This window comes from Xenopus laevis, chromosome 8L, assembly GCF_017654675.1.
Source record: "Xenopus laevis strain J_2021 chromosome 8L, Xenopus_laevis_v10.1, whole genome shotgun sequence".
NCBI classification, from domain to species: Eukaryota; Metazoa; Chordata; class Amphibia; order Anura; family Pipidae; genus Xenopus; species Xenopus laevis.
Window position 1 is genome coordinate 70,559,153 of NC_054385.1, and position 27,611 is coordinate 70,586,763.

At 38.3% G+C, this 27,611-nt stretch overlaps 1 protein-coding gene across 3 annotated transcripts in view; it reads left to right on the forward strand.

The window, feature by feature from the left end:
* axl.L (AXL receptor tyrosine kinase L homeolog) overlaps positions 1–25,681 on the forward strand; it is a 52,352-nt gene extending 26,671 nt beyond the window's left edge. For 2 of the 3 annotated variants that reach the window (XM_041572938.1, XM_018230249.2), the window contains 14 exons: positions 5,328–5,523; positions 7,352–7,491; positions 7,966–8,104; positions 9,655–9,681; positions 10,487–10,622; positions 10,714–10,805; positions 12,613–12,708; positions 14,538–14,615; positions 15,324–15,416; positions 18,506–18,627; positions 19,773–19,882; positions 20,026–20,185; positions 21,212–21,348; positions 22,282–25,681. In XM_041572938.1, coding sequence (XP_041428872.1) covers positions 5,328–5,523; positions 7,352–7,491; positions 7,966–8,104; positions 9,655–9,681; positions 10,487–10,622; positions 10,714–10,805; positions 12,613–12,708; positions 14,538–14,615; positions 15,324–15,416; positions 18,506–18,627; positions 19,773–19,882; positions 20,026–20,185; positions 21,212–21,348; positions 22,282–22,699 — 1,944 coding nt within the window. In that variant the 3' untranslated portion in view covers positions 22,700–25,681. The remainder of the gene's footprint in view (positions 1–5,327; positions 5,524–7,351; positions 7,492–7,965; positions 8,105–9,654; positions 9,682–10,486; positions 10,623–10,713; positions 10,806–12,612; positions 12,709–14,537; positions 14,616–15,323; positions 15,417–18,505; positions 18,628–19,772; positions 19,883–20,025; positions 20,186–21,211; positions 21,349–22,281) is intronic. The other variant, XM_041572939.1, reaches the window with a different exon arrangement.
* Positions 25,682–27,611: the final 1,930 nt, after the last annotated feature.

Sequence of the window (27,611 nt, forward strand, 5' to 3'; positions counted from 1 at the left end):
TTTTTTTATTCTATTCCTTCACTCGAGCAAAGTAAATGGGCCCCTAAAAGTGTAGCCTCACAGAGCAAAATAGTTTTTGGCTGCTGGGATCAGTGACTCCCTTTTGAAAGTTGGAAAGAGTCAAATAAAAAAGGCAAGTAATTCAAAACCTATGAGAAATAAAAAACTAAGACCAATTGAAAATTTGCTAAGATTTGTACACATCTGTCAGTCTCATCAAAACCTGCACGCTACTGAAATCAGCAAAGCAAATGAAGACAAAATACATATGTGCATAAAGAAAAAATTTAGACTTTTGTGTCCCAATAGCAAGGTCACTGGTGTTGTTTCTAGCGTGGTATTATTCACGCTACTGTTTGATAACATTAATAAAAATGTTTCTGCTGATGGAGGCAAAACAAATGCAGGCTTCAAGGACACATACTCCCATTCTCTCTCCCTAGTTTACAATGAAAAGGATAGCTGGTCATTAAAGGCATGTTTCTACAACTCAAGTTAATATTTGTTTTACAGAAGGGCTTAACTTATCTGGTGTGTACAATAGCTTATTATCTTAGAGTAAAATGTATGACTTGTTGTATTGTTTGGTGTATTTGTTTTTTTGTTTTTTACCTGATCATCAAAATCAAGTGTGCTGCAATTCATAGCATAGCTTATTGTATACTGTCCCTACTGGGAACCAAAGCATGCATTGTCTCTTACAGTCATTAAACAAAACTATAAAACAATATAGTGTCACAATAAATGTAAAGAGTTACATATCTTATTTATTAGGCTGATGGCACAAAGATCATTTTCTGCACTTGGAATGGAAAATGTCAGAGAGCTCCAATATGGCATTACTTTGCAGAATATATTGTTAATAGGGATGTAGCGAACTGCCGATTTGGTGTTCGCGAACACCGTTCGCGAACACCGGCAAAAAATGCGAACGTTCGCAAACAGTTTGCGAACTTCGAACACCCGCTAAAATCGTTCGATTCGAACGATCGAAGGATTTTAATCGTTCGATCGAAGGATTTTCATTCGAATCGAACGATCGAAGCCATTCGATCGAATGCTTTTCATTCGATCGAATGCTTACAATCGTTCGAACGAATGGAAATCGTTCGATTTTTAGCGGTCGAAGGAATTCGAATGGTCGAATGGTCGAACGATCGAACGCGAACTCAAAATTCGAACGTTCCCAAACGTTCGCGAACATTCGGCGGACGCGAACGGTCGAAGTTCGCGCGAACTAGTTCGCGGGCGAACAGTTCGCTACATCCCTAATTGTTAACACCTGGGAGATTTTTTCCAGAAAAGTTGCCAACCTTCTTTCATATAATTAATAGCACAGGGAACTAGCAAGGCTGGAGTTAAAGAGGGAGAACCTGGTAATAAATCAAGAATCTGCAGCCCTTTAGCTGTTACCGATTCCTGGAATGTGTGTGTAATTTCCAGAATCCCCCTGACAGACTTTAGCTCAAGGTCTTTAGCTCAATGATGCAGGCCCAAGGCAGATATTGAAAGAGGCAGAGAATAGTAAAGTCACTCTCCCTTCATCACTATCTCATGTGCTGTTACAGCTGAAGAACTGGGCCTTTGTAATCATTGTCCCTAGGCTTATTACCACACTCCAGATTTCTAATAAATACAAATGAATGTGTTTCGTAAGACAGATCACACTTGTGGCAAGGGGATATTTACAGGGTGAAATATTGTTTGTTTCATGCCGGAAAGAAAACTGGATATATGGCCTGAGACAGACACCCTGCTTGTTTCCATACTGTATATATATATGGACAGAAAGAAGAACCACATATTGCTGAATGGGGTGGATTTGCTGGAGTTTCACAATCATCTGTATTGTTTCGGGATGTGATACCTACTTACAGAAGGCCATGGCAAATTCTTGATGAATACATGCTGTACATACATAATTTAACCGTATAAAAATGAACAAAGGCTGGTTAAAGGAACAGTAACACCAAAAAATGTAAGTGTTTTAAAGTAATGAAAATATCATGTACTGTTGCCCTGCACTGGTAAAACTGATCTGTTTGCTTCAGAAACACTACTATAGTTCAAATAAACAAGGTGCTGTGGAGCAATGGTGGAAATTGAAAAATGGCTATATGGCACAGGATAACTAATGGATAACAGATAACACCATTAGACAGACAAAGCTTATTTGCTATCTGCTGTGTAACCTGAGACTTTTCTCCTTTGAATGGCTGCCCCCATTGCTACACAGCAGCTTATTTATATAAACAATAGTAGTGTTTCTTAAGCAAACAGATCAGTTTTACTAGTGCAGGGCAACACTACATTATATTTTCGTTACTTTAGGGCTATTCCACACGGGGAGATAGCGACGCGTTTGCGGTCGCGGCGACAAAGCGCCGCGCCAGTCGCCGCGACCGGCGCAGGCGACAGTTTTGTATGGGCGCCTATGTAAAAACGCCTGTGCTAACCACACGAGGCGATGCGCTTTTCAACAGTCGCCTGAAAATGCCTCGCCAGGCTTTTTCAGGCGACTGTTGAAAAGCGCATCGCCTCGTGTGGTTAGCACAGGCGTTTTTACATAGGCGCCCATACAAAACTGTCGCCTGCGCCGGTCGCGGCTACTGGCGCGGCGCTTTGTCGCCGCGACCGCAAACGCGTCGCTATCTCCCCGTGTGGACTAGCCTTTAAAACACTTTTATTTTTTGACGTTACTGTTCCTTTAATTAAGGGTAAGGCCACACTGGGCGTTTTGGGGAGATTTGGTCGCCTGGCGACTAATCGCCTTGTCTTTGCAGTGACCAATCTCCCCAAACGCCTTCCCTCACTCTGCGCCAGCTAAAATGGAAAAAACCGCTTGCGCTAATCACACGCAGCGGTTCGTTTTCCGAAGTCGCCCGAAGTTGCCTCACGAGAAAACGCCCAGTGTGGCCTTACCCTTATACATTGGGCCAGATTCATTTCAGTGAGAAAAAGTTGTCTTGTGGTTTATCGCATGAAAAGTCATTGATGAGATTCAATTTGAGGAGAAAAAAACTTTCTCCAAGTTCAGTTCAATTCAGTAGAGTTTTCATGTGATAAACATTGAGATAAGTTTTTCTGCATCTCAAATTGAACCTCATCCACGAGTTTTCACATGATAAAGCCTTTTCTCACTGAATTGAATCTGGCCCATTGTGTGCAATTTGGCAGCACATTAGCAGGAATTTTGCTTACTCTTAAGGTGGCCATACACGGATAGATCCGCTCGTTTGGCGATGTCGCCAAACGAGCGGATCTCCCTCCGATATGCCCACCTTGAGGTGGGCAATATCGGGCTGATCCGATCGTGGGCCCTAGGGCCCAACGATCGGATCCTAGCGTTCACCAAACGGGCGGTCGGATCGCGGGACCGCATCAATGAACAGATGCGGCCGCGATCCGACGGGATTTTTAATCCCATCCGATCGAGATCTGGCCGACTTTCGGCCAGATCTCGATCGGGGAAGCCCGTCGGGGGCCCCCATACACGGGCCAATAAGCTGCCGACACGGTCTGTCGGCAGCTTTTATCGGCCCGTGTATGGCCACCTTTACACTTTGATTAATTATCATTCAACAGAAGAAATACTGAATGGCCATAGGCACAGCCTGCAAATAGACCACTGTATTTACTACCTGGTTAAAGCAGGTATTTATATGTCTTCTCTGTTTGTAGATTCTATGCATGTTAAGGCATTAGTTTTTCTCTGTCAACATGTGCGCAAATCTTGCCACCATAACCAGGGCTGTGAGATTCACTAGGTGCAAATCAACATACAGTAGGTAGTTTCAACACACTTATCAAGTGTTAAAGGCACAGTATACACCCCCTTTCAACATGAGCTCTTTGTGCTGAACATACTTTTTGCCTATTGTTTTAATAATGAAGTCTATTTTTTTGTTATTTCTCTACCACAACAAGGACCATTTCCTGTAACTTCCTGGTCCCAAAGAGCAGAAGAAGATCTTAATAAAGAAGCCCCTAAGAACAAGCTGCTACAAACAAAGCAAAGAATTAGCTTAGGTTTTGCTTGTTCAGTAGATAAGGTACTTAAAATAAATTGCCCTTTTTAGGGTCAGGGCACACAGTTTTGTATCATCTCTCTATATAGGCTATGTGCAAACTTAGGGACTTGTCCTTGCTGCTGCTGCTATACCTAGTGAAACCATGACCGTAGTATTATTGACTATTAATTATTAGATTGCATGGGGATTCGATGGATTAGAACAACAGGAAACTGAATCAGTAATATTTTATTAAGCTAGATACAATATATAAATATCTTTGTATGTGTTAAACAAATATACAAAAAAGGTTATAGTAGCCAAGTATTTTGATTTTTCACAGGGGTTTATCAGGGCCAATCTAGCTAGCCAGTTATTTGCTTCCCCTGTCATCTATAAAATCCCCCGGACATTGTAGTCATATCCCAATAACATTCTTTAACTTACTTTTGATTCAGTAGTGTTCGGAAACAATGTAACATATAATTCTGAAATGCATAATGTAAATCCCATAGGTCACACACAATCATAGTTAATGGATAATTTAAAGATCTGACTCATAGTGTACAACACAAAATGAAAATCAAATGGCATCAGCGATAAATTTTGGGAATCCCCAAGGGTGGAACCTAATGGTCTGAGAGATTCGGATGGGGCTCCTGTGACTTGGTCTGTTGCTGCAGATTTCTTTTCCCTTTTTTTGTGGCTGGTTCCTCATTCACAGATAACCAGTAACCACCATTTCCCAAGAAATCTTTGAAGTTTTGGAGATTGATTTCTTAGAATGAAACAGTATTTGATTCATATTTTAAAGATTTCTGTAATTTCTAAAAGATAAAAGAAGCCACAATCTGAGGCAGAATGAGGAAAAGACAGTGTTAGAGGAAGAAAATCATCTCTACAAAGACAAAACTTCCAAGTGGGCTGCCGTTAAAATCTTTGTACTTAACAAAACTTGAACAGCTGCTGCAAATACATATACAGTATGTGCTTCCATATTATATGTAAGATAGCACTTATTTGGTTACGGTTATGGTTTTGGTTCTGTTAAACTGTATATGGGCATCAGACTATATAATGGCTTGATTATATAGTAAACAAAGTTGATATGCAATCTTGTATTATAAATGAAAGCTGACACACAGTTAGACCCTAACAGTCTAACAAAAGAGTGAATTATATTGCTAGGAGGTCGAATATAAAATGTGGGAGAATACATTGGAAAGATCAGCTGCAACATAAATGATGGGAAAGGGAAGAACAGACCTTTTCAATAACCCTTTCAATAATCTTTTATTCTTGTTTTCTGTTTTCTAGGCTTCTCTCCCCCATTCAGGCTTCAGCACCCACCCCCATCATAAGATTTATAACCAGAACCTTAACGTGCCCCCTCATAGCCATGTGATTGGTAGCCTGACCCCCTACACCACATACAATGTCCGGGTTGCTTGTTTAAGCAGTGAGGGTGTATCCCATTGGACTGACTGGGTTGCCATGGAAACCGCTGAAGGAGGTAATGATGAAATATCTCCCTTAAATAAAATGCATGCTTAAAATATCTCCACTGTTTTACTGTAGCAACATGAAATAGCCACAGACATTTCACAGAAAGCCTTTTAAAATGTTTACTTTCTTATGTGGTCATTTGTAAAGGAGTAAGTCTGCCAATTTCGCTTTCATTGGGTGTACCTTGAGAGCAGTTTGTTTTTGGGGACTCTGGTTAATTGGCGTCTAAAGACCTATACTCTAGTATGTGAGAGTTATAGGAATATTAGACTTTAAACTCCACCAGCACATGGTCATGTCATGCTATATAAAGAAATAATACTAATCTGATATTAATCTGAAATATATCCTATTTTAATATGTAAAATTGCTGTTTCTGCTTGTTTATAAGTGAGATTTAGTATGGTGCAGGATAATAAGTGATATGGAGATTTCTTACTATAGATATAGTGTACAACCTACTTTTCTGTGTACCCACTTTATCTGCAGTTCACACGTTTATTTGTCCTCATCTCTCTTTCCTTCACTTCTTGTTACAATCTATACACCATTCTGTTTAGATGTCTCGCTCTCTCTCCCTCCCTTCTATGCCCCTTTGTTTTCTCCATGCTCACTCTCTCACTTGGTTCTTTATTCTTCTTTTCATTCTTTCAGAGTCCCTTTTCTATGCCAGGCAGGGTTCAGTGAATACATCTTTCAGACTGCTTCTTTTTTTGCCCCAGACTGCTCTATGGAAGCCTGCAGGTTAATTAATATCCAAGACTTGAACCATTTTGCATGACAGCATTCCCACTGCAGCACAACATTTGCTGACTCTGGCATTCTATACTTCAAGCTGTGGGATTGTGTTTTTCTCAGTTCAGCATTTGCCAGACAAACCATTCATCTTGCCTCAGCCCCACAATCCATAACAGTAGATCATTTTAGTCTTTTCCTTTAGATATTGAGAATGTGACAGCTATCAGATATTTCCTGCATACTGTAACAAGCCTATAGCCCATATTACCATATTTGCACAATGAGTAGTTGCCCTTGATTCCCAGCTGGTTCAAAGCCAGTTGCAAAGCAGCTTTTGTTGCTTGAGTATGTCTGGGTGATATGAATAGGAGATGAATTAGATCAATCCACTGTATAATTATAAACGTGCACTGCAAACCTTCCTCAATAACACTTTTAGTATGATTTAGTGAGTGAGACAATTTTCAGTTAGTCTTCATTTTTTATTATTTGTAGTTTTTCAGTTATTTAGGTGTTATATTCAGTAGCTCTCCAGTTTTCAGTTTCTGCAATCTGGTTGCTAGAGTCCAAACTACCCTAACAACCATGAAGTGGTTTGAATAGGAGACTGGAATATGAATAGGAGAGGGCCTGAATAGAAAGATGACTAATAAAAAGTAGCCAAACTGTTAAATGTATGGCTTTACAGAGCATTTGTTTTTTAGATAGGGTCAGTGACTCCTATTTGAAAGTTGGGAAAAATCAGAAGAAGGCAAATCATTCAAAAAAACTGTAAAAAAATAAATAATTAAGAACAAATTAAAAGTTGTTTATAATTGGCCCTTCTATAACCTACTCAAATTTAACCTAAAGGTGAACCACCCCTTTAAGAAAAATAAGCCATTTTGAAGACCTTGCCTATGTTTGTTTGCTTTTTTTCCCTAAATGCTGTAATTTTAAGAAAGGAAAATGAGTTTGAATTTATTAAACCAGCAGGGTATTCATGTTAGGAATGGCAAATACATGCTCAGCAATACTATTGGAATAGGTGATTCTATTGTAAAATCTTTAATGCAAATGATAGCAAGTAATAATATAAGATCTATAATTTTCTACAGTTCCAGCAGGACCTCCTGAAAATGTTACTGTAACCACAAACGGAACTATAACCATTGTGAGGTGGACAGAGCCGCAATCGCCCATTAATGGAATTTTGCAAGGATATAAACTGGCATATAGGATAAAAGAATTGGAAGAGGTAACTATGCAGCATATTTGCATCAACACACAACATGTGGAATCACTTAGACTCTTTATCTGTGGTTGGATTAAATTTATATACATTGCTGCTGTTGTTTTCTCCTTTTTTTCCTTTTTAACACTGTTATACATTTTTGAATAGTAGTGATACTTAATTTGTACATCTAATGGCAGCATAAGATTCTTCACGTGTTTAAAAAAAATGCTTTATATTGAAAACACAAAAAATATGTTTGTTTTTTAAAATTAGAAGAACAGTATATATTTTCAGCATACGTTTCAGTGGTGTCAAGATGTGGGCTTCCTTATTTGCAAATAATTTTTAAAAATCACTTCAGGTCCCTAAAAATAAGCTGTGTGTGTGTAAGAAACATTCTAGCAGGTTTTTACTTCTGTTGTGTATACAGTATCAGCAATATGTAGTAGAATTTAAAGGTATGACAAAGAGGTGGTTGTTTTTCTTTTTTCACAGGTTGTAGTTGATGCAGGCTTGACCTATAAAGACATACTTGAGATACATCATCCTGAAGATCTGACTGTAAGGGTGGCTTCATACACAAATGCTGGTGATGGACCCTGGAGTGATCCTGTGACAGTATCTATTAAATATGGTACAGACATTTTTGCTTGGTTTCATATACATACAGCTGAAGGCAAAAACTTGGGTACCCTGTGCCAAATTACACATTGGGAAGATTTAACAAATTTTGAGCCTGAGGGGAAAAACACATAAAATCACAAAGCTCACATTTTTTTCAGCAACCTTTTTTTTATTCTTGAATACCAGCATATTCAAGAAAAAAACATGTACAGAATAGTCCTGGTAGCGTTCTGTTTCACAAAAAAAAAAAATTACAAGCCAGCTCCATGGTGGAATTCATGGCCATCTTTAATTTTTTCCCCTTTTGGTGCAGCAGCAAAGTACGTAGCACAGTGCAGCAGGAGCAGTGGTGGCCTAGTGCTGGGCCCTTGAGTTGGATACCCAATGATAAAAATCTTCACTGTTTTAAACGAAAATGGAGAAAAAAATATAAAGTGCTTGCAATCTTTACACACAATTTCTATTGAATTGTATAAAAACATTGGTGTTACTACCATACAGCAGTCCATAAGAACAGAGGGGAGCAGGCTGTGCAGTCTGTTGGCCCTTCTGCCTTCTTATTTTCACTGCCCGTCCCAGACAAACAAGCGGGGGGCGCACAGGCAGCCGGCAGTGGGTAGGAAGGAGGTGCTGATAACTCAGAGCACTAGGCCCTCTGAATTTTTTCTTGCAGGGGGGGCATGGTCCATGGTGGCTATGCCACTGTATAGATACTCTGAAACTTTTATTTTGCCAAGCTTTTAATGCAAATGTTTTTCTTTAATAAATCTCAACTATTCAAGCTTTCAAAAAAATATTCTCCAGTATATTTTTGTTCTTGAGAAAAAAACTCAATCTCAAGTTTTGATAAAGCAAAAGGTTTTTTTTTGTAGTAGTAAACAACTTCTGTAGGCATCAGTGTGTTAAGAAACAACATACTTACAAATGTTAAGCCACAGTTACATTTCATTTCACAAACGTTAAAACATAGGAACAAAGAAGATAGTAACTGTGGCATGGGGGTTTTGGCCACCCTTCCACTTGTCAATTGCTGAGCTTAATAAACTCTCTGACACCCAAGCTTTAGGCTGTCACTCAAAAATGATGGGCTCCTATGCAACTGATTGAGGATTTAAAAAGAAAGCAAATAAATGCCCACAAAGCAAGAAAAGTTGGGAAGGGAAATTTGGGATGCTAATGTGAAACAATCAGCCAAGAAGCTAAAGCTGAATAAGGTATGTCTCCTACAACAAGACAATGATCCTAAACATATCTCAAAAGTCGCCATGAGCTACTTGAAGAAAAGCAAACTGAAGGTTTGGAATGGCCCTCCCAGTCCCCTAAATTTAACATCATTAAAATATATGGGTAGATTTTACCTTGCAAGAAAAGCCAAGAAGATTTTTTTAACACACTGATTCATCAACTTTTAGCCTTCCAGCAATCTAGCACCCTATGAAAAGATGCATTGGTAGACTTTTAGTGCAACACTTGCTAGAATGGCACATGTTCATTTACAGATTTCTTATTATAACTGTTAAGTTACAATTTCTTTCTGATATATTTGCTTTGTACTTTCAGATGCATCAACGCCTTTTTCTTCTGCAGGTACGTAGCAGTACATTATAAAGGGAGTATCTATATCAGTGCCCCTTATCTTATGGTTGTGTATATACATTTACATTTAAATTGAACTAGAAAATCCCAGCAAATTAAGATCTAAACAGGAAACTTATACAATCGGGGCAGTCACATACTGTAAATATTGGTGTTATACACCGCGGTTTCTAGTATTCGAACAGATCACTAATGAACAAGCCCCTCCTACATCAGTTATAAAGTTACAGTTTCAGTCTGTCTGTCATTGGCCAAATTAACTTATAAAGCTAATGCTTTGTCACTGGTTTCTGTGCAGTCTAGTAGTCTTTATATATATATATATAATACACAAAAGCCATGAATATCCTGTAAATTATAGCCTTATAAACGGTGACTTCTGATGTCATCAGTTATAAACAGTGAGTTCTGATGTCATTTCTGTCACATGACTCACTGAGACTTGTGTATTATAATAAATAAAGTACCCCCTGTTGCAAAATATGAGGATATTAGAAGTAACCTCGGAGTTTCATGACCTGTATAAAAACACTCGGCCTTCGGCCTCGTGTTTTTATATGGTCATGAAACTCCTCGGTAACTTATAATATCCTTATATTTTACAAGAGGGGGTACTTTATTCACTATATATCTTTATATATCAGTCCATCCCATTCACTGTTTGATCCAGGAGGTAGAGGGATGATCTCCTTATTTCATAGCTATTTTCCAGCACAAGGATGTCTTCTTGATAAGTGAGGAATATATAGTTGTTTGAAATACTGTCTCTTAAAAATGTAATTCTCTATTTGTACAGTTGTAAAGGTGAATGCTGCACCTCTTTTCTCCTGGCACTGGTGGTATGTGGCTCTAGCTGTTGCTGTAGCGTTTTTCTGTGCTTTTTGTATTGCCATATTCCTGGCACGCATAAGGAAGAAGGAGACACGCTACGGGTAGGTTGTTTTTTGCATTTTGAGCAAAAGAAATGTGATTTTGCTGGTTACAGAATACAATGTCCTGATCTCTTAATGTCTGTGCTTTCAGAGAGGCTTTTGAGCCGACTGTGGAACAAGGGGAACTTGTAGTGCATTACAGAGTAAAGAAATCATACAGCCGGCGCACCACTGAGGCCACATGTAAGTGAAAATACCATATATATATAGTGCCATTGTTAAAGATGCAAAAATATGAAATATTTACCATTTTATTGATATACTTTATGTATGATATTGTTGTAAAATATGTCAGCACAATTGCTGGTCATTATTTGGGCAATGATTGTGAAACATATCCAGTAAGCAATATTGTTCATACACAACATCACTACCACTTACGTAGCTTATTAGAAATGAACCTGACATGAATCCCGGTCCACCTTTAGAACCAGATTGTGTGCATAATTTTAATGACACAATATAGAAGACAGGTAGCCAAGCATTTCCCTGCATTGTTTCAGTTGGATTACACAGGAGATCTATGGCTAGAACTTCTCCCTGTGCCAGCTCTGAATTGATTTTGTATGATATAGTGGTCCTACACCCAAAAAAACAGCTTTAAGCAACCTTCATACTTTACACACACTAACTGACATTGTCAGGGGTTTCACAGTTATTTGTAAATGTAAATGTTTGTGACCTCTAAGTACAAAGTAAGTTCAGTGCTGCCTTGTGGACAGAACCCTTTTGTTACTAGTTGTCTGAGCTGTAAAATAATTACAGGCCACAATGTGGAGCTGTGAGTACTCTTCAGGCAAGTTACCATTCTATGCCGATACCCCATAGAAAAAAGCCCCACGTCTATTAAGTTCAAGCCTCAAGTGCAATCATATAATTACAGCAGCTGTGCTTTCAGTACTTGGAATGTATTGCTTTTGGTTTCATATCAGTTCTGTGTGCCTGACTATGGAATGCAGTGTCAGTCTCTGTAGGGAGTGGGAGTAGAATGCGATAATAGAATCTGTGCATCTGTAATAATGCAAAACGCAGAAATGTTAATGAAACTGGATGTCCCTGTAATCATGTTCCATGTTTATTCTGATGCCCACCTTCTCTGTCTGTCTCAGCTTCCTACAATCACCAAGTAGTTCCCCAGAAGTGTGTGGGAAGCAAATTCAAATACTGTGCCTCACCATATCCAAGGGTCAACAAATGATGATCCCTAGGGTATATAAGTAAAGGATTACTTCTTTCCTATTACCCTCACTGGCCCCACTGCTTCTCATAAGAGTGAATTAACAGCTGTGTTGGTAGATGCTTAGAATGTGGAGGGTAGCTGTCAGAAAGAAAGCTGGTGACGTATGAAGGGAATCTGTTCCCTTTCAGTCCACTTGGCTGCTAACCAGGAAAATCCTGCTCATGTTTTGTGCTGGACACTGCTGGTATCCAAAGTGTTACATATACATAGAGAGCCTCCTCCCTTCCCTGGGCCCCACCAGTCTCAAACTGCATCTATTCAAACGTAATCGCAGGGCAGCAGGGACATGTTTCTTAGAACTTTGCTTTCTCATGCCTGAGGGGCGATGGAGGGGTTCGAATGCTTTCTTTGACTAGATTTTTGTATTGAAAAAACTGTTTCTGTTCCCATGTAAATACAAATTCATCAGTGGAGCAAAACTGTCTCCCTTGTCAACTAGTTGTTTTCTGGTAACAGTTTCTAAACTCAGACAAACGCAATCTTTCCAAATTGTAAACAGAGGCTGAAGTGGAGGGAAGGTCTATTTATTTTATTTCCTTTATATGACCTGTGATAAAACCCATGCTTCATGAAAGGTTAAATACGGTATATATATATATATATATATATATATATATATATATATATATATATATATATATATATATATATATATATATATAAATTAGTATTTCACTAACATTTATCTGTGTTGTTTAAAAATGCACGAAGACACAATAAAAAAAGTTTCTCGTCTGTTGTTCTCATCAGTAAACAGACTTGGTATCAGCAATGATCTGAAAGAAAAGTTACGTGATGTCATGGTAGATCGGCACAAGCTGGCACTTGGCAAGACTCTTGGGGAAGGTGGGTACTCGTTTCCATATAACAGGGTGGAAAGTGTACAAAAGTATGATCTGAGGGTTTGTATAGGTTTTCGGTGGTGAAATATATGAGTAACACAACAAAAAAATACTCAGGCAATACTGACTTCAAAAACAAGAACCTAATGGATTTGATGGATTTCCTGTTAGTAACACTGCTCTCTATGACTAGTGAGAATGCGTATGAAGTGAGAATGCCCTCCAGTTAACAGTACTGCAAGCTGATGAATAAAACAGTTGTTGAGCCTACTCCCGGTGTTTCTGCAGTCCCTGTGTGGGAATTTCCGTTCTCTGTATTATCCTACACAATCTGTAAATGCAATCGGGAAACAATCTGAAGGCTAATGACTTCCTCTTACTTCCTGATGGAAGGCTGCAGCCAGCGGTGTCTTTTTTATCCTGCATGGCACAGACTTGCAGTCTTACGGGCACCCAAACCCAGTAGCTATTTTATAATACTAAATAGGTAATCCACAACTTGAAGGGCAGGGAGGAAAGTGCAAAAACATAGTGCATTCTGCACCTTCACTTTTACATTAATTGAACTGCTGCAGGTCTTTTGTTTTGTAATGCAGAGACCTGTGGCTTCCACATTAATAAAGTGCTATTTGTATTTTGACAGTGCTTCCTGAATGTGCACTTATTTCTGTGGTCTTTTTAAATGACCCATTCTATGAATTTCTGTTTCTAGCATCCTTTGGGGGACTTTCCTAGTATAGTGGTAGAAAATTAAAAAAAAGAAAAGAATCAGGGATTCACTAAATCTATTTTTAGATTAAGTCCAATTAGCATATTCAAATTTGAAAAAACCTTGTATAATGTGTGAACAAAAGTTGAATTCTGTTATCCAGAGCTGTAAAGTCTTAAAGGAACAGTAACACCATAACATGAAAGACTTTTAAAGGAATATAATATAATGTCATGCTGCACTAGTAAAACTGGTGTCTTTGCTTCAGAAACTCTACTATAAATTATATAAACAAGCTGCTTTGTAGCCATGGGGGCATCCATGTTTCTGCAGCAAACACAGTGCAACACGACAGTACATTATATTTTCATTACTTTAAAAGACTTTCATTTTTTGTTGTTACTGTTACTTTAAAGTGAATTTAAGGATTTGTATTCAGTTTGGCAGAACACTTGGGATCTGTCCAATCAAAAAATTATTTTGCCTGAATTCTCAATTCAGTGCATCCCAAAAAATAAATATTACTGAAGAAAATTCACAAATATTACTGTAGAAATTCAGATGTAAAATGTCCATTAGTGAGGCTTAGTACTGCTACTGAGTCTAGCTCTGTTAGTTAGTCTAGCTCTAGCTCTGTCATGCTAATCTGTATGCCAGTGCACTGTGCAGACCAGGCAAGTTCAACTAATTCTGTATAGACCCTGCTATGTGAATGGTAGCATCATGTTCCAACAAAGAATATGAGAAATTACAAAGCCAAACTACATAGCTGAACCAAGTTTCTTTCATAGGCCCCTGCAGGATTAGCTTTATGTTTAGAGCTTTTAATACTTAGGCTGAGAGTAATTAGGGCCATATTAGTCCTGCTCCAAAATTTGTCTCAAGGTATAGATTGCCTTCAGTAACCAGGAGTGTCCTTATGTCAATGTTGCCCAAATTGTCAAACCTCTGCATGTGAATTTACTTATTGACAATTTCAAACAATTTGGATCCTCTGGATCAAGGTCTCTGCAACCCTGTTACTGCTTTGAGGGAACCTTGGTCTTTACACAAACTATTCCCACTTTGACTCAATTATTGCAAATAACCTAAAGTGAGCTGATGTTTTTAACTATATTCCTTAGGAGAGTTTGGCTCAGTCATGGAAGGACAGTTAAACCAAGATGATTACATCCTTAAAGTGGCTGTGAAGACAATGAAAAGTATGTAAATACAACCTAATACTCCTATCAACATTTACTTGTTACCTTGCAATGAGAGTGAACAATTTATATTCCTTTTAGATTCTCTCTGTAAGAACTGAAGCCTTGGTGTATCCCATCCACCCTTGCCTTTCTCTTCTGTTCTATATTGTTGGCTATACCACCATGGGTTTTCATAAAGCTCATTGTACAGGCATAACCTGTTGGCCCCTAGTAAAGAACCCTCTATGTCACCCACTTCTTCACTTGCTGCTGAGCCTAAATGTATACCAGTAGCTTCACATGATTACTTGTTTTGGCTCTAAGGTGTGCCCTTTGGTCAGTTCATAACTTAAACTACTTATGATGATGGGTGGAAGACTAAAAAAGGGTTAGTCTGATATACTATTTCCTACATGCTTCTTATATGTACCCTCAGCTTAGCACATCCTCTTTTTCTCACCTATTACAGTTTTGGGGGTTGAAGCCACCACCCCTTCCCCCAACAGGTTTCTCCCAGGCCTTGATCTGCTGTAAATTTTACTGAAGTTATCACATCTTGGACACTGGCATTGCCTCTGGCATATTGTATAAATCCCATTAAATGCTCTGAGGAGCAAAAAGTTTCAGTTTTGCCACTTTTTCCATCTAAACTATACATTCCCCCAAATGTATAATACTGCTTAGAAACTGTGATTCAGTCTGATTTTACTCATTGTTTCTCCCCAGTTGCTATCTGCACCCGTACGGAGATGGAAGATTTTCTGAGTGAGGCTGTCTGTATGAAGGAATTTGACCATCCAAATGTCATGAGACTAATAGGTAAATCTAATTTACATTTTTATTTTTCTGGTTTAATTCAGTAGAAAATGGCAAACTTTAGGCATGTAAGACACTGAAAAAGAATTGCCCTCTTAGCAAGGTTACGCTTGCCTCTTGTGAGTTTTTTTATGATGCTGCTTTAGAATTTGGTATGTATTAGTCAACAACATTCATTGTATCTTGCATATAGTAGAAACTGTGGATTAATGCAAGTAGACAGACCTAGCAATCTGGAAATGGCAGAGGTGCTGTTAAATTACTAGAGACCAGTACTTTTTATTAGGCCTGTGTGAGGCCCTATGTCCTTGAAATGCAGGGACCTAATTAGAATCTCAGTCCAGACATGAAAGTAGGGCTTTAACTAGTTTCCAGGTTGGACTTGCACTTAGGGGCAGTGAATTCGAGGGAATTTTCGAAGAGAAAAATTTGAAATTCAAAGTAATTTTTTGGTTACTTCGACCATCGAATAGGATACTACGACTTCGAATTTGATTAATATCCGACCATTCGATAATTGAAGTACTGTCTCTTTAAAAAAAACTTTGACTTCAATACTTCGCTATGTTAGGACCTTCTAGAGCATTTTTCTAAGTTTTTGGAAGTCGAAGTAAAATCGTTAGTTCGATCGCAGAAATCCTTCGAATCGTTTGATTCAAACGATTTAATCGTTCAATTTTACTTCGTCCGCAGGATATACAAATTCAATGAAATAGACTTTGACGTCGATATTCGAAGTCGAAGTAGTTCAATTCGATGGTCGAATTTCAAAGTATTTTTAACTTCGGAATTCGACCCTTGATAAATCTGCCCCTTGGTGTTTATAATGCATTATATCCCCATGGTTCAAGTTCAAATCTAAATTTAAACATACGGGTTTATTTACAGAAATTGCTTTATCATTGCAGTCATATTCTTCTAGGAATAACAAGTATACAAATACCATATTTTATATACTGAATTTACTGGACCAGCCTACAGGCTCTGCATCTCTATTACAATAATGATCTAGCCCTTTAACATTGTTGCAGGAGCTCCCCACCTTGGATTCTGTTAGGAGTGTCAGTGACTCGTGCATGCTCAGTGTGCTCTGGGCATATGTTGAGAAGCTTAGCTTAGGGGTTACCTCAATTTAACAAGCATAAAATGAGATACAGCTGTCATATAAGCTGATGCTACAGGGCTGATTATTAAATGCTGATGCAAATTGCACCGATTTCTGAGCTGTCGAGTAATGAGAATCTGAATTAATTACTAATTGGCATTTGTATTATGACTTTTTTATTCTATATACACTGTATTTTGTAAGTTGTACATGAGCGCTGGTAACTAACAGCAGCACAGAGCATGTGCAGTCAACCAGCAGAGAAGAAGATGGGGAGCTACTGGGGGCATTTTCTGAAGCACAGATCTCTACTGATAATGGGAGGTGGTTACCTTGGGCTGGTACAAAACTCCAAAACATAATGTTCAACATTTTTAGCCTACTTCTTTGTTCTGGCAAGTTTTATGTGGTAGAAAGCAACAAACTGACAAATAACCATTATACCTTTGTGATCCTCTATATCTTTGTGATATGAATAGAGGCCTATAGTCACCGCAGTATGAAAGGAGCAATAGGCAGGGTATTGTATTAGGCCATAACTGAAAATTTTTCACTTGAGACATCACTTTTTCTGGGGCAGAAAAGAGCTGACTGCAAAAGAAGTCACATATACTTCCTGCTTCTAATTACTGATGTAGTGTGCAATGTCCTCTCTTCAGGTCTGTACCTTTCACCACTCCACAGATTAACTAGAACTAAGGTCGAGGTCTGGGCAGCTATACAGTCGGGTTACATAGGGGTACTTTATGGGGTACTATATGGCTATTTAGGGGAGGTTGTTAGTTGTGACTTAGCCCTTATGATATTTTATTGGAATAAAGTTACAATTCCATGATCAAAACAGGGTTCTATAGTGCGGCAACTGCCCGGTCCCAGGAGTGAAATACATTTGTTTTGTTTTGCTTGCTACACAGGAATGGGTTATGAAAGCACAGTGTTAACCAATTTATTGTTTATCAGATGTCCATGTTTGATTTATCGCATGTGTCAGCTCTATTGTTTGTGTTGCTTACATAGACAAGAACAGTTATACTGGTCACTCACATTTCCTATGAAATACCATAACCTTAGAGGAAAATAATGTAATGTCATAGGATTTTATGGCGTGACCCAGTCCCACAGGTCATGAAATTGTTTATAGTGCAAAATCACAAACCACCCTTGTTTTTGTGAACTTGTTGGACTATTCAGTTCCTTCTTGTCCTGTACTTGGGGCACAGTTCTGTCCTGCCACCTACTGACTAATTCTCAGTATAACATTGTTTTACTTCACCTTTGCTTCACTAAGATAATAGCATCTTTTCTCTATGTAATTCTCACGTCTGACTTTTAAATATTGTTCTTTTGGTTGTTCTTGAGATTGGATGTTGGCTAAATATTGGTTTTAGTACTACTGATGTGTATTTTTCATTCTATTTTTTATTGCATTTGTATTTGACAACGTTTCAACTTTTAAACACTCAAGTTTTTATACAAAAGTCCTAGCACTAGAGTAGTGAAAATACCATTCCACTAATGATAACTAGACATTTATGCATCACATTTTTTGCAAGCTTGCCATGTCCTATTCAATTTATTTTTTATGATATTTACTTTTAAGGCTCTCAAAATCCAAAACCAAATAGTGCAACCACAAATGTTAAACAGTCACACAGTTACTATTACACATTTGTGTAGATTAGAGATAAGAGAAACTTTACAGTGAATTGTCAGGTCTTCTCTTTATCTTACCACTCCCTAAAATACTCATTTAGTTGCATAATAAGTGCAAAGTAGAGGTTTTTAGGTGGAGCCCCATGGACCAATATATCTTTATGGTCCCCGGGTTTTTGTTTTAATTGTACATGTTTTCAAGTTGTGTTCAGCCTTAGGCCTGTAGTTACAAGCCCTGCCTAATTTCTGATAAAATTACGTAGTTCATTCACAAGTAACATAAAGTTCTGTCTTTGACTCCTCGTTATGTTTCTATGCTCTTCCCATCATTCAGGTGTTTGTCTGCAGAATACTGAGAATGAAGGATATCCATCACCTGTGGTTATTCTGCCCTTTATGAAACATGGAGACTTACACAGTTTCCTCCTTTACTCACGACTGGGTGATACACCTCTGGTAAGTATGAAATGCTAGATATCTGACAACTAATAGATGATACTGGGTCTTTTTGTACCAACACCTGTACAATTATTTTTTTTTTAAAGGTTACATTTTAAACATAACACACAACACATAGGCATAGGTCAGGTATGATAGGCAGTTATCACAGTATATACAGGTCTCACAGGACCCCATCAGCACATTTTGGCAAAGAGACATTCCATGCATTAAGCGGTTTCACCATCTGCATTAAACAATCTTACATGTAATCAATACAATCTCCATTCGGTCACACAGGGCCAGAGCACACTTTCCCCCAGATTAACAATATATTAGAGCACAATGAGTCCTATGATGCGGAAGGCATCTTTACCGAGTTACACCATAAGATTCTCTTCAGCGTGAGCCTCTAACCATGGTCCCCAAATTTTGTCAATTTTTTTGGGGCACTGCCTAGCTAAATACGTTAGCTTTATTACTGGGAGCCGATCATTAACCAGTTTTTGCCATTGCTTGACTGTCGGGGGCAGGGGGCTCATCCATTTAATGGCAATCTGTTTCTTAGCATAGAATAGGAGGGTGCGTAGCAAGCATCTGGTTTTTATGAGTTCTTCTACTATTCCCGAAATACAAACCTCTGGTGCAAGTACCCCAGGAAGCAGGACCACATTAGTGAGGTGAGATACCACCTTGGCCCAGTACCTGTTTATCAAGGGGCAAGACCTCAAGAAGTGAAAGAAATCTGCATCTGGTCGTCCACATTTGGGACAGTCAGCATCTGGGAACACCTGTACAATTATTGGATTCTGTATTACTTATTCTCCGTTGTGGATGGATTAAATTTTGATGTGACTGTAATGTAGCTCCCGGATTATCGGGGTTACTTATTATTAGCCTTCTTATTGAGAGTATGATGCCTTGAAGGTTAATCTGCTACTTGTGTCCTGTAATGAAGCAGAGATGTTGGAAAGCTTAAAAAAATGTAAAATGCTGTTGGAAAGTTGGAAAAAAATTTAAAAAATTCCAGCTTTATGAATGTTTCTTTAAGTTTGGAAAACTATATTGTATTCATAAACATTTTACCAATTGCACAAAGCATGAATAATATGTAATATAAAACCTAATATCAATGACTGGTGACTTTTGTTTCCTGCCTATAGTTCCTACCTACACAAACATTGGTGAAGTTCATGACAGATATCGCAAGTGGTATGGCCTATCTGAGCAGCAAGAACTTCATTCACAGAGACCTCGCAGCCAGGAACTGCATGTGAGATATACATTCACCCTCTGTTCTTACTTTCTCGTTCATTATTCTTCATTCTCTACTTTCTCTCTCCCTACTCACCATTTATGCTACCGCAAAAGCTATGATATCACAAGCTCTTTATGACACTTTACATTTCTTCACAGGTTAAATGAGAACATGAATGTCTCTGTAGCAGATTTTGGCCTCTCCAAGAAAATCTACAATGGAGACTATTACAGACAAGGCCGTATTGCAAAAATGCCTGTCAAATGGATCGCAATAGAAAGCCTAGCAGACAGAGTTTATACAACAAAAAGTGATGTGGTAAGCAATAATATTACAGCAGTTTTGGGGTAAAGTAACACAGTAGTAGAAGCACATTACATAAAACTGTACAGTAACTGTAAAATGTAAAAATGCTGCCATTCCCAATGGAGCCAATTCAAGGGAGTTGCAGGAGCACTTTAAGGCTAATATAAATTAAAGTACACTAGGGGGCCGATTCATCAAGGGTCGAATATCGAGGGTTAATTAACCCTCGATATTCGACTAGGAATTGAAATCCTTCGATTCGAAGGATTTTAATCCAACGATCGAAGGAATATCCTTCGATCAAAAAAACTTAGGAAAGCCTATGGGGACCTTCCCCATAGGCTAACATTGACTTCGGTAGCTTTTAGCTGCCGAACTAGGGGGTCGAAGTTTTTTTTAAAGAGACAGTACTTCGACTATCGAATGGTCGAATAGTCGAACGATTTTTACTTCGAATCCTTCGATTTGAAGTCGTAGTCGTAGTCGAAGGTCGAAGTAGCCCATTCGATGGTCGAAGTAGCCCAAAAAATACTTCGAAATTCGAAGTTTTTTTACTTCGAATCCTTCACTCGAGCTTGATGAATCGGCCCCTAGAAGTGCGACTGTATATCAAATTTGCTTCAAACATACAAAAAAATAGTGGATTGATCAATGCACATTCCCTGGCTAATGTTTTAGTAGTAATTTGTGCAAGTGAATCCATTTACAAAACAAGGGTTATTTCAATGACAAGCTTATTATTTTAAGATTATCATTACTATTTACCTTTGGTTACTTACACACACACACCTATAACATATCCTAATTGTTACTTGAAACTCCTGTTTCCTCCTACGTGCCAAGCATTTACAAGCATGTTAATTGGTGCCTGATAAAAGTGATCACAGTGTGATAGGGTCTTTAGATTGTAAACTGCACTGGGGCAGGGACTCATGTAAATAATATATAATCTCTGTACAGTGCTACAGCACTGTATCAATAAAGAATAATTATAAATTATGATGTTACCAACAAGGCATGTTTTGTTTATTACAACAGTGGTCATTTGGGGTAACTATGTGGGAGATTGCAACTCGAGGTCAGACACCATACCCTGGTGTGGAGAATAGTGAAATATACGACTACCTGCAGCAGGGAAACCGTCTGAAACAACCTCCAGATTGTCTAGATGGATTGTGAGTATACAAATTCATAGTTTGGGGGGGGGGAGGGGATGCATTTCGCACCCTGTCCTGGTCTGGTGCCACAGGTGCAGGTCTTTGTGCATGTAGTCAACCCTATCCTTCCTCCAGTGGCTTAACTACTGAGAAAACAGACCCAGCAGCCGGGGGTGGGGGTTAGGGGTACAGTGGACCCAGCTACCTTGGTAGTCACCCACATGCTTGTGTGTGTGTGTAGGGGGGGTGTTACTAGTCAACTGCAACCTCCCCAAAATCACAGAGGGGCAGACAGGGCCAGGATTTTATTTGCAAAGATTTGCCCCCTGACTGCCCCTTACAAGCCCACTTTAGCATGCAGTTGCAGGGAGAATAAAGGAATAGTAACACCAAAAAATTAGAACTGTTTTAAAGGAATCATAATTTACTGTTGCCCTGCACTGATAAAACTGGTGTGTTAGCTTCACAAACACAACTATAGTTTATATAAACAAGCTGCTGTGCAGCCAAGCACAGAATACACAACAAATGAGTGCAGAAGAATCCCATTGTATATTATAGAGCTTATGTGTTATATCCTGTTTATCCTGTGTCTTTCTCCTTTTTCAGCTTTGAATGGCTGCCCCCATGGATACATAGCAGCTTGTTTATATAAACTATAATAATGTTTCTGAAGCAAACATACCAGTTGTACCAGTGCAGTGCAACAGTACATTACATGTTCATTACTTTAAAAAACTTAAATTTTTTTGGTATTACTGTTCCTTTAAGTCACTCCAGTGTGCTGCCCCTTCCTTCATAGACACACTTGCCTTCAGTTTAGTAAGCTACTGTATGCCTTGTGGATTTTTTGCACTTTTAATTATTAATATTGTTATTAATGAAGTCAGAACAGCAGTTTTTTATCTTTATTTTGATCTTACTATGTTATATGTTGTGTTTTATGACAAGGTATGAGCTGATGTCCAGCTGTTGGCAGCTGAATTCCAAAAACCGTCCATCTTTTGATACACTGTATAGTGAACTGGAGAAAATTATTAAGAACCTTCCTCCAATTAAGGACCCTGAGGAGATTCTGTATGTTAACATGGAAGATGCCTCCTCTCCTTTGTCTGAAGAGTTAGGTGAGTTAGGTGCAGTAGGTGGCCAAGATGCCAAGGATCTTGGAGATGATCTTTTCTTCAAAGCTGGTCCAGTCACTGCAGAAGTTCACCACTCTGAAAATTCTAATCGTTATGTTATGTGCCCAGCCCATGAGACAACACGACTTTTGGGGACAACAACATCTACAGAACACCCATCTTACAGCTCTGAACTGGAAGAGGGAACTGTAGAAGAGGTGGTAACTTCCAGAAGTTCCAGACAATAATCCAAGCCAAGTTGCATTGTGTTACTCTAATGCATATGCACAAACTTCTAGTGTTATGTTCTGAAAACATTTTTTAAGGTACTTTCCAGCCATTCCAGTTTTAAATTTTGAAAACTCACCACTGAACTGGTCCTGTCCTGGTCATGTAGTTCAAGTATCTTAGAAAGTTCTGGGATATGATTATGGAGATTTGTGACCAAAGACTGAATGGGCCTCCTTAACTGCCATGATCATCTTGCAAGAATGTAGCCATAAGAATTATATTTCTTGACTTCAATAAGTGGACTTTTATATTGCTTTTATATTGACTGTGGTCCTTTCACTTATTTTTGGACAACTTTGTATTTTACAGCTTATTTTTGAACTAAGAGTTGCTTTGCATTTTGAGTGATAGTCCTCATCATTATGAAGAGGAATTGTTTGTAAATATTAATTACATACTGCAGTCACAATTTAGAACTACATATGGGGAAATTCTTCTCCTGGCATTCTAGTCCTATTGTGGAATAATGTGCCTTAATGACAGAGTCATGTATAATGAACTAAAGATGGTTTATTGGGTGTTTGGTGTAAAGGGCTGATGGTTCAGTCACATGTAGTAATATAATGACAGTCACATGCATAAGTGTGTAGGGGTCAGCTTTTAAGGGGATCTAATGCTATTGAAATATTTAACGGGTTAACTTATTAGCCTCGTGTGTAGTATAGTGACCTAATTACACTCACGTATATGCTAGATTAAAAGATCAGTCCCATGCAGAAAAACAGGGACTAACTTGCAGCAATATCACTTAAAGAGTACGTCTATGTAGCAGCAATGTGATCCAAAGACAAAGAGAATACCATAAAGGAGTGACACAACATACCTACAGCTGCATAAAAACCTTTACAAAAACTAAAAACAATAGTATTATTGTCAATCTTGACGAAATCATGTAAGTGAATATCAGAAGCTCCTTTCCATTATTATTTTTCTTTTGAGCAGAATGACTGGTTACATTACAAACCAGGATATTTGCACATTTCCGATTGTTGCTCCTTCCCAAAAAAAATGAGAAGAAAAAGACACCATTCAAATCTGATTTTGGGTATCTTTCATGATTTCTGGGTCAATTGCTTGACTGTTAACACTATGAAGGACAGTATTATGGTTTTTATTTTTTTTATATTTGCACTAGGATATCTTTTTTCATAATAATGATCTACTGCATTGCTTAGTTATTCCCATTTTCATTTTAAAAAGACACCTTTATGTATATTTCTACTTTTAACATTTCATTGAACTCCCATTGTTCTACTCTGCATTTTATACGCTTTCTTTTCAAGGTTTTTATAACAATTGTTGCTGTTTTGCCACGCAGTAGGGAACAGCCAGAATGTGCCATGGTGTCAGAGGCAAAGTCAGATGCTTGCAATCCATATACCTTTGTACCCTTCTCCATGTGTTAATAAGAAAAGGACAAACTCAGCTGCCTATAATCTACTTTTGTTTCAGCTTGTAGTGGGAAGCACACATATGTATTATACTACCTTTTGTCTGTTGCACATTGTCATCCCACAGTAGGTAGGATTAAATGCACTTGCACTTGAGTTGCCATAACTTCAGTTAAAGGGGAACTACACAGACCAGTGTATCACTGTTATGTTCATTATTTTCTGTTATTAGTTTTATCTTCCTTCAGCCACCAGTACATAACATTTACTGTTTATAGACACCTGTACTTAGCCAATCCCTCCTTGTCCACTAACACCTTATCTTTGTCTCATTAGAATCACCGGCAGTGAGTGGCAGGCCCTCTTTAGACATGAAACATTACAGTGTAGTCACATAGTGGAAGGAACCCAAATCTACTGCATGTTCCAAAATCTTCCTTTCTGTGTATCCTGACAGAACATTCCTTTTTCAAAGCACTTTTGAGCCATTTAAATTGCACTCCGAAAGGGGTACTGGCATATACTGCAGTATAGCCACTGAGTACTTTCAGTAATATGAGAGAAGAGGGACAAATGCCACCATTCATTGCTATGGGAGCACATTTAGCATGATAGTTAGAAGTCTCAAATATATTTGTCACAGTTCCACGCAATAGCATCTTTCATGTATCTTGTATACTCTGTGGTGATAAAAAGTATGTATTTAATATACATAAAACTGTGATTCAGCTAATTTCTCTACAAACAACCACTAAATTGAGGATCTGTGGTTTGGACAGGCTTGGACCACTAAGGTTTTTGGTACCAGTAAACATTATTTACTTCCAAACACCATCCACTGTTTTGTCGTGCTAAATACAGAGACATCAGTGTATTCAGTATTTCCAAGAATTCTAATAATAATCACATCTAGTGCTGACAAAGCACCTGTAGCTGTTTCACCAGTGTCTTTACTTGTAATCTCTCATTTAAAATCATTGGCTTGGCAATTTTGGTTAACTTTGGCATAAGGAAAAAAGAGTTTGACACATGAACTGGTCTGGAAGAAGAGGAGAATAGCTACAACATAATATAAGCATGCATGTGTGGTTATTTGGAGTTTTGCTTTAAATGTGCCTTAACTATTGGTGTCTGCAAGGCCACCATCAGCCATCATGGAGCCTCATACTACTAAGCAGGGCTGCCCCAAGGACACTTCAATATTTACCCAACTGCTCACCTTGCCCCCCTGGGTGGTGAGACCTGCTAAATAAGACACCAACGGTAAAAAAATGCCAGTTACATGCAAGGCCATGGCCGTCATCTGCCCTGGCCATTTCCCAGGTATGTCAATCTCTGCCCACACTCCACCCAAATACTGGCCACTTCCACAAGCCCTGCCTCTAGGTATTGTGTGCCTATACAGTTTAATATTAGTATTGTCTGGATGCTGTACCTCCTGATTCACTGATATGGAACAAAGCAATATTTACAGTAATGCTGAATATTGCTGAATACAGTATACTCCTTTCGTTTCTTAAAATAATGGAAGTAAGTGACTATTATATTTTTCACTGCCCAGAATGTTCTTGTGCCTACTTTCTTAAAGGGATACTGTCATTGGAAAACATATTTTTTTCAAAACACATCAGTTAATAGTGCTACTCCAGCAGAATTCTGCACTGAAATCCATTTCTCAAAAGAGCAAACAGATTTTTTTATATTCAATTTTGAAATCTGACATGGGGCTAGACATTTTGTCAATTTCCCAGCTGCCCATGGTCATGTGACTTGTGCCTGCACTTTAGGAGAGAAATGCTTTCTGGTAGGCTGCTGGTTTTCCTTCTCAATGTAACTGAATGTGTCTCAGTGAGACATGGGTTTTTACTATTGAGTGTTCTTCTTAGATCTACCAGGCAGCTGTTATCTTGTGTTAGGGAGCTGATATCTGGTTACCTTCCTATTGTTCTTTTGTTTGGCTGCTGGGGGGGTGATATCACTCCAACTTGCAGTACAGCAGTAAAGAGTGATTGAAGCTTATCAGAGCCCAAGTCACATGACTTGGGGCAACTGGGAAATTGACAATATGTCTAGCCCCATGTCAGATTTCAAAATTGAATATAAAAAAATCTGTTTGCTCTTTTGAGAAATGGATTTCAGTGCAGAATTCTGCTAGAGCAGCACTATTAACTGATATATTTTGAAAAAAAAATGTTTTCCCATGACAGTATCCCTTTAATGTAGAGTTTAACATTGAAGATTAGTTTTTGTTTCCTGGTTTATTCCAAACAATTGTACAATCATTTTTTTTTTATTATGAATGTATATACATTTTTTGTACATGAAATGAAATATATATATTTCTTTACACTTTTGCAGATAGAAATGCTTAAACTGTCAAATAAAAGCTTATTTTAATCAATTTCTGGCTCAAATCTGCATTATTGCAACGGTCGAAATCAGGTTTAGGTGAGCAGTAGCAAGAGTAAGGGGAGATATTCCAGCAGGTTATACTGAAATGTATAAGGACGAGTATAGAAATAAACAGGGCAGATTGGGCTCATTAATGGGCATAGGGCAGATCCTTTAAACTGAAGTTTATGTCTTATAAAACAAACCTAAATATGTTGTACTCTGTTGTCTTTACTATTTTACTCAGTTGTAGGGCTCATGTCATATGCTAATGTCTGGGAACCTTGTAGTGTGCTTTTCAGGAAATGGGGAAATTGAAATTGAAGGTGCTCAGATATTGTAGCAGCCATGGTAGGCCAAATCAGGATGGGGTCTATGAGCCTGGGACCTGTTGAAAGAGGACCACATCAACATGCTTATGCGGTTTTCACTGACGACCGATATCTGCCTAATGTTCCAGTCCGGGTTAGCAGCTTATCAGACCACCAAATGAGCATGTCTTACTCTGTATGGCCAACTTAAACAAATGAGATTTATATTCTGTTTTTTCTGTACATGGCAGATTTAGCACAATACACAGAAACATATTAGTGAGTCCTAACAATTGTAATAATAGGATTTTTTATATTTTGGGGCCCCCTATATTACCTTTTCTGGATGGGACTGAAGATTTGGTTTAATATCACTGGTATATTTAATTTTGATTTGTTACATATCATATTCAGTTGTTTTATATGAATATTATTATTAAACACAGTTATATTTCTATGTGTAAGAGGCATATTCCCTACTCAGGTCACTTGTCTTCTCCTGTCATACCCAAGTATTTAATGGCATTCCTATGCAGGAATAGGTCAAACCTTAAAGGTTCTCCAAGATAGAATCTAACACTGGAACAGGCATTTGTCGAAAACAGGTTTTGCTGAACTCTTACTGTTAATTTACTGCTAATTATGTGTTACTTTGCAGGACATACAAGAAGTTCCTTCTGGAGATATAAATACTTTTGACAGGCAGGTAAGCTTAAAATGGTTAGTAACCCTTCTACATGATAGTTCAGCCACGTCTATATGACATGACTTTTTTT